This window comes from Galeopterus variegatus, unplaced genomic scaffold (genome assembly GCF_000696425.1).
Source record: "Galeopterus variegatus unplaced genomic scaffold, G_variegatus-3.0.2 Scaffold2757, whole genome shotgun sequence".
Taxonomy (NCBI): domain Eukaryota; kingdom Metazoa; phylum Chordata; class Mammalia; order Dermoptera; family Cynocephalidae; genus Galeopterus; species Galeopterus variegatus.
In genome coordinates this window covers 266,360-274,008 of record NW_007728868.1, presented here as the reverse complement: position 1 = coordinate 274,008, position 7,649 = coordinate 266,360, and the positions used below count along the sequence as shown (strand labels likewise).

At 50.3% G+C, this 7,649-nt stretch overlaps 1 protein-coding gene across 1 annotated transcript; it reads left to right on the top strand.

The window, feature by feature from the left end:
* Positions 1-641: 641 nt before the first annotated feature.
* Positions 642-5,298, top strand: PADI2 (peptidyl arginine deiminase, type II; the record flags this gene model as incomplete). Its single annotated transcript, XM_008582909.1, has 3 exons — positions 642-727; positions 3,661-3,789; positions 4,539-5,298. Coding segments are annotated over 3 exons (449 nt in total), but the record flags the coding sequence as incomplete, so codon positions are not given.
* Positions 5,299-7,649: the final 2,351 nt, after the last annotated feature.

Genomic DNA, 7,649 nt, shown 5'->3' with positions numbered 1-7,649 from the left:
ATGGGATGGGTGACACCTCTGGGCATTCTGCTGCTGCCACACTCACACTGGTCAGCTGCTTCTCCTTAGCAGCAGGCTCTATGTGGTCAACCAGGTGGCTACTCATGCTATTCCCACCCAGTGACCAGACAGGGAGCAAGGCAGCAGTGCCACTTCCCTGGCTCAGGTGACATGGCCAACCCTGGAGAAAGGTTGGCCCTCCCCAGGCAGAGGGGACCTGATTTCCTGTGGGGTTGCCCTCCTGTCCCCCAGCCTGTTCCAAGGCCCACTTCCCCCATCCCAGTCCAGNATGGGATGGGTGACACCTCTGGGCATTCTGCTGCTGCCACACTCACACTGGTCAGCTGCTTATCCTTAGCAGCAGGCTCTATGTGGTCAACCAGGTGGCTACTCATGCTATTCCCACCCAGTGACCAGACAGGGAGCAAGGCAGCAGCGCCACTTCCCTGGCTCAGGTGACATGGCCAACCCTGGAGAAAGGTTGGCCCTCCCCAGGCAGAGGGAACCTGATTTCCCGTGGGGTTGCCCTCCTGTCCCCCAGCCTGTTCCAAGGCCCACTTCCCCCATCCCAGTCCAGCAGTTAGCACAGGGGGGCCTGGGTACCTAAAGCTTGACCATCCCCTATCCTCTGACCCCCACAGGCTTGGGTGGCATGACCAGCAAGCGAATCACCATCAACAAGATTCTGTCCAATGAGAGCCTTGTGCAGGAGAACCTGTACTTCCAGGTGAGCGTGGGGCCCAGCCAGTGCTGAGGATGCTGGGCCAGAGATCCCAGGGAGGAACGAGGCTCCCATCCTCATATCCTTGGGGCTTCTGTGGAGAATGGCCAAGGGCTCAGGGGCTCCTGTCTCAGAGCACCTCACTCCTGTGCTAAAGACGGAGGGTAAAAGGGTGACATAGGAGACTAGAAGCAAGCAGGAGACCTGGGAAGGAAGGTATACCAGGCAGTGCCAAAGAGCCAAGATCTCTGTTAGACTAGAGCCCATGACATTTGGGGAAGGTGCAACCCTTTAAAATATAATGAAAGCGACAGACTTACTCTCCAGAAAAATGCTTATATGAACATGCACCCTGAACTTTGATTAGTTTTAAGAGATCACAGATCCCTAAAGCTTTCTGTCTGTGCATGGATCTCACCTTCTGAGTCTTTTAGTCTCAAAGGTTGCATCCAGAAGTAGAAACCAGTTATATTTATTTGAATTAAATCTCTATTTGCATGGTGTATTAGTCCATTTTCTGTCACTGATAACAGAATACCTGATACTGGGTAATTTTTTTTTTTTTTTTTCTTAAAAGATGACCGGTAAGGGGATCTTAACCCTTGACTTGGTGTTGTCAGCACCAGGCTCAGCCAGTGAGCTAACCGGCCATCCCTATATGGGATCCGAACCCGTGGCCTTGGTGTTATCAGCACCGCACTCTCCTGAGTGAGCCACGGGCCGGCCCTCTGGGTAATTTAATAAGGAAATGAAACTGCTTTCTTACAGTTTTGGAGGCTGGGAAGTCCATAGTCCAGGGGGTGCATCTGGTGAGGGCCTTCTGGGTAGGAAGTCTTGACAGACAGTCCTGTGGTGACACAGGGTGTCACTTGACGAATGAGCTGAGCAAGAGGGAGCTTCTCATTTGTGTCCTGATAAAGCCATCAGAACCATGCCTATGACAACCCATGAACCATAAACCTATTACTCCATGAATGGATCAATCTATTAACAAGAGTACAGTCCTCACAATCCAATCACCTCTTAAAGGCCCCACCTTCCACCATCATATTGGGGGTTAAGTTCCAGCATGAACTTGGGGGGATGTTCAAATCATAGCACCTGGGCATATTTAAAAGGACCAAGTTTTTAAAAATTAAAAAGCAGAAAACTCAACTCAAACTGGTTTAAACCAAAAGGCATGATTGGCTCATATAAGTGGGAAGTCCAGCAGTGATATGGATTTCAGGAACAGGTTGATGATCGGGGCTCCAGTTCCATTTCTCCATACTTCTTGGGCTCTGCAGGTGCCCTCATGGTAGGAGCATGACTGCAACAGTTCAAGGCCTCAGACCCACCCAGCACACCACCCACAAAGACAGAGGTCTTATATGCCCTCGACAATTGAGCAAGGACTTGCATTTCACTCTGATTGGGCCAACCTGAACCAGTTACATGGCCAGGGGAGTTCCATATGTTGATTGGCTTAATCCTGGGTTACTGCCCATCCCTGAACCAATCACTGGGGCAGGGAGGTAGGGGTGAGAATTCACTAATTAGCCTTCACCTAGAGGTGGGGTGGGGCAGGGAGGTAGGGGTGAGAATTCACTAATTAGCCTTCACCTAGAGGTGGGGTGGGGCAGGGAGGTAGGGGTGAGAATTCACTAATTAGCCTTCACCTAGAGGTGGGGTGGGGCAGGGAGGTAGGGGTGAGAATTCACTAATTAGCCTTCACCTAGAGGTGGGGTGGGGCAGGGAGGTAGGGGTGAGAATTCACTAATTAGCCTTCACCTAGAGGTGGGGTGGGGCAGGGAGGTAGGGGTGAGAATTCACTAATTAGCCTTCACCTAGAGGTGGGGTGGGGCAGGGAGGTAGGGGTGAGAATTCACTAATTAGCCTTCACCTAGAGGTGGGGTGGGGCAGGGAGGTAGGGGTGAGAATTCACTAATTAGCCTTCACCTAGAGGTGGGGTGGGGCAGGGAGGTAGGGGTGAGAATTCACTAATTAGCCTTCACCTAGAGGTGGGGTGGGGCAGGGAGGTAGGGGTGAGAATTCACTAATTAGCCTTCACCTAGAGGTGGGGTGGGGCAGGGAGGTAGGGGTGAGAATTCACTAATTAGCCTTCACCTAGAGGTGGGGTGGGGCAGGGAGGTAGGGGTGAGAATTCACTAATTAGCCTTCACCTAGAGGTGGGGTGGGGCAGGGAGGTAGGGGTGAGAATTCACTAATTAGCTTTCACCTAGAGGTAGGGGTGGGGCCAATTCAACCCAACAACATGCCGTGGGGAGATGGGGGTGGAGTGGATGCCCAGGAAGCAATGCAAGGCCCACTGAAGTTTACAAAATGCCTCACTGGCCATTGGAAAGTTGACTTCATTAAAACTACCCCCTCTGTGGTCATTTCCTGGCATCAGGTAGAGCCAAGGTCAAATCGTGGCCTCCACGTTTGGCGGTAAGACCTGGGACAACTCACTAAGGACTCTTTGCTTCCCTCATTTCTAAAAAGGGGATAATAATGGGATCTACCTCATGGGGTTGAAGCTTAAATAAGTAATCTATGTAGAAAGCACTTAGGACAGTGCCAGGCCCTTGTACACGTTAGCTTTTAAAATAATTACCAGAATCATCATTGGTATTATTCCTACCTCATGGGGTGGCCTGAGGAGTCACTGAGATACTGTGTGGGAGCACTGAGCACAGGGGCTGGCTGTCAGTAAGTGCTCAGTACATGACAGCTACTGGTATATTTCTGTGACCTTGCTCTGCTTTGTTATTGTTATTACTGTGTTCCTGAGCCCTGGTGGAGAGGGCCTGGGAGAGATGGCAGGGAGCCAGCTGAGCACTGGAAGTGTCCCTAGAGTGCCAGGGCCCTGGCCTGATGCTGTAGACAGGTGGGGTTGATAATGTGCCAGGTGTGTGTCCCCTTACCTACACGCCCTCCCTCTTTCCCTGCCTGCCCAGCGCTGCCTGGACTGGAACCGCGACATCCTCAAAAAGGAGCTGGGACTGACAGAACAGGACATCATTGATCTTCCCGCCCTGTTCAAGATGGATGAGAAACGCCAGGCCAGAGCCTTCTTCCCAAACATGGTGAGGCCCTCTGGACCCCAGCCCTCACCCCATGCCAAGTAGGGGTCAGCCAGATCCAGAAAGATCCCTGAGCTGAGACTGTTTAGTTAGGAGGTGCAGGTCCCAGTCCAGGCTGAGCTGCTGTGTGAACTTACCCCAGGGACTTGCCCTCTCTGGGCCTCCATTTCCTCCCAGGGGTAATATGCTTGTCCGAGCTGCTTCACTGGGGTACTGGGAATCCTTTACCTTAACAGTTAGGAAAGTACTTTGCAAAAAGTAAAAAGTCCTTTATGTACAGGAGAAATTCTTGTTATCATAGAAGGGAGGTTTCCATGAGATGGAAAGAGTTTAGAACAAAACACACACACACACAGGTATATATACACACATACACACACACACATACACACATGCACACAGAAATGCATACATACGAGTACATACCTACACACGTATGCTCATTTATGCGCACATGTACATGTACACACTGTTGTGTGTGTATATATCCACGTGTACATACATGTACACGCACTTGTGCATGCTTTTGCACACCCGTACATACAGAGGCAGATTGCCTGGTTTTCCACTTCAGCTCTGCCATTTATGAGTTGCTTAGCCTTCTCTGTGCCTCAGTTTTCTCATCTATAAACGGGATAATCAGTATTTACTTCACAGGGTGGTTGTAAGTTTCAATGAGCTTAGAACAGGGCCTGGCACATAGTAGGTGCTAACTAAATAGGAGCTGTTGCTGCCTCGGTCCCCCATCACAGGTGAACATGATCGTGCTCAACAAGGACCTGGGCATCCCCAAGCCATTCGGGCCACATGTTGAGGAGGTATGCTGCCTGGAGACCCATGTGCGTGCCCTGCTGGAGCCCCTGGGCCTTGTCTGCACCTTCATCGATGACATTTCTGCCTACCACAAGTTTCTGGGGGAAGTCCACTGTGGCACCAATGTCCGCAGGAAGCCCTTCACCTTCAAGTGGTGGCACATGGTGCCCTGACCTGCAGGAGCCCTCATACTTCCCTCCTTCCTGAGTTCTCCAGACTCCTCACTCCCCCTAGATCCTCCCCCTGCCTGACATGGACTGAAGGACCCTGCTGGGAGACCTTGAAGAAATGGGGTGGGATCTGGGGTATCTGCACCTGGTCCTCCCTGAGAAGGGCCTTGGTGTCCATTGAAGACACCACTCTGTCCTTCCTGAAAATAGCTGGGCATTTGGCCAGTGTCTGTATAGCCCCAACATGAGAAACAAAACAAAACAAAACCAAAAAACATGTATCCAAACCATTCCCAAAGAATTCTTAGTCTCCAGTCCCAAACCGAAAGAGGGGGGAACAGAAGGAGGTCTTGGATGGCAACTTCTCCCAGCAGCCATGCCCCGAAGTTCAAGATAGAACACATGGAAAGGGACCCTGTGACCCAAGATATACCTTGAACTGCCACCATCATTTCAAATTCGCCTCCCTTGAAGTTTCCAGGTGGCCACCCCCAATTGTTCATTCCTTACCAGCCTCTCTTTACTCCCTCTCTTTACTCCTTTCTCTCTGCAGTGTAGACACCATTGGCTAGCCCTCCCTGCTCTTTGAGGGTCCAATAATGTAGCTTAGAATCTTCCCTGGAAACAGATTTTATCAGAGCAATTTCTCCATTTGTGAGATGCAGACACAGCCTCCCCCAGATGCTTGGGGACTTCTCCCCAGACCAGCATCTTGTGGTAAAGATGCCCCAGGTCAGCCACATCTGTCTTCTCCTGCCTGGTCCTTGATTCTCTGGCCAGTCCCTGACTTCCCTCCTCCCACCACCTTGACTTCCTTCCTGTTCCTGATGCCGTCTCTCTGGGCAGCTAGACAAGCACTTCATCATCAGCTAGATGTAGGCCTTCCCCGGGGCATAATTAACAAACTGCCCCTCCTCCCCAGACATCAGGCCCAACACTTAAGGACCCTGGCCTACCCTCCAGACCACAGCCAGTTCTGGGCCTTACAGGCAAACTGATTATCCTATTGAAATTCACCAGTGCATTTGCCATAGACCCTCTCATTTGGACATATCCAAATTAATTCCCTGGCTCCAACTGAAAAGACTCAGTTGCAACTTTAAGAAATTCCTTTAGGTCCAGGAGAATAAGTGAGCTATAATTCCACTTTGAAGGTTAAAGTTTATAAATTTGTGTTCTTGGGGAAACGGTATTTTCATTTTGGATTATTTCGTTCAACCATTCGACGAACATTTGTGTGCCTAAGTGCTAGGCCCAGTGTTGGGCTCTGAGAACACAGCGGTTAGTGGCAAACTGGATCTGGTCCCTACCTGCATGGAACTGGTCAGTTCCCAACATGCAAAGCCCACATGTAAATGGCCAGCATCTGCCCCTTCAGTGATGTGCTCTTTAGAAATGCCAGTCCACTATGTTCAGGAAATGCACAGGGCACAAACCTTCCTGCAAGTCATTGTCTTGGTGAAATGGGAGGAGGGGTCTTCTTTAAACAGGGCCCCTTTCCCATCCAGCTGGGCCAATACCACCTATCAGATCAGACCCCAGAGCCTTCAGAAGCTGTTGTCCCTCTTCTAGGGACAGTGGCTCCTGTCTTTGAGGGCCAAAGCCCCAGATCTTCTCTCCAGCCCCAGAGCTAAAAACACCAAGTGCCTCTTTGAGGGTGTTTATCTGGAGACTTAGAGTTTGTCGTGTGTGCTTGGTTAATGTGGGTTTATGGGCTTGCTTTCATTTATTTCTAGTATATGTTAAGGGGAAGTGAGCACCTCCCATGTGGAGATAGTGTGTTTTTGTAGATTTTTCTAAGGCTCTCCCCATCAATAAGTAAATAATGTCTGATGTTTCTGGAGCCCCCAGGGCTCAGACACCTGTTACCATCTCACTTGCCCAGCCAGTATGACGATCGACCCCTGGCGTGGACAAGCCCCCTGGAATCATCAGTCTTCCCCACCCCTGACTTTCTATAAATGTGGGCCTCAAACAGGCTTAGCTGTTGCAAAACTCAGCTAACTTCCTGTTTCTATCTTTATTTTGAAATGTTTCATGTAAGAGGTCATGGGGGTGTCATGAAGATGGCCAGAAGCAGGGCACAGTTTCAGATTTCTGGAAGAGAGGCCGTGATGGAGATCAAAAGATGTTTGGGGAAGAGCCTGACTAAAGAGCAATAAAATAAACTGTCCAAGGGGAGTTCTGTGGCAATTGGTGTGATGTTCTTTGCTGCTTCATAGATGTGGCCTGGAGTGATGCTGACCACACATGGGCCCTCTCCTGCTCCTGCAGCCCCTGTTATTCTAGGTGCAGGATCTGGGCTCTCAGCAGGAGTATCTCACGGGTTTGGAATTCCCCACCCACTGAATGACTGTGAATTACATGTTCACCACCCGGGGTCAAGACCAATACCCACCATCAAGTCTGACTATATTTTTCTGGTGGAGTTTCCCAGAAGTAGACCCTGAGATGAGCATTTGGGAACAAGTGATTTATTAAGAAAGAGGCTCCAAGAAAAATTAGTAAGGGAGGTGGCAGAGCAGGACAGGGAAGGGGAAGAAGCCAAACAAGGGGACAATTGTAGGTGCCCCAGCCTGATCCCTGGATTGCTCTGGAGCATAAATGGCACCTCAAAGTTCTTCTGTCTTGAGGCTGAGTCTTTGGATACCTGCACCAGTCAGTCTTTGGCTCTCTGAATAGGTGAGAGGGTACCAGTAGCCCACAGGCAATCATCTAAAGAAGACTGCAGCTGTAGCTACTGGGAACAAAGTCACAGGAGCTGGGAAAAGGATTCACAGAACCAGAAAAGGATGTGGGCAGGGCACCAACAGTCACCACTGCTCTGGGAAATACTATGTTTTTATAATAGGAAATTATTAGGGCCGGCCCGTGGCTCAC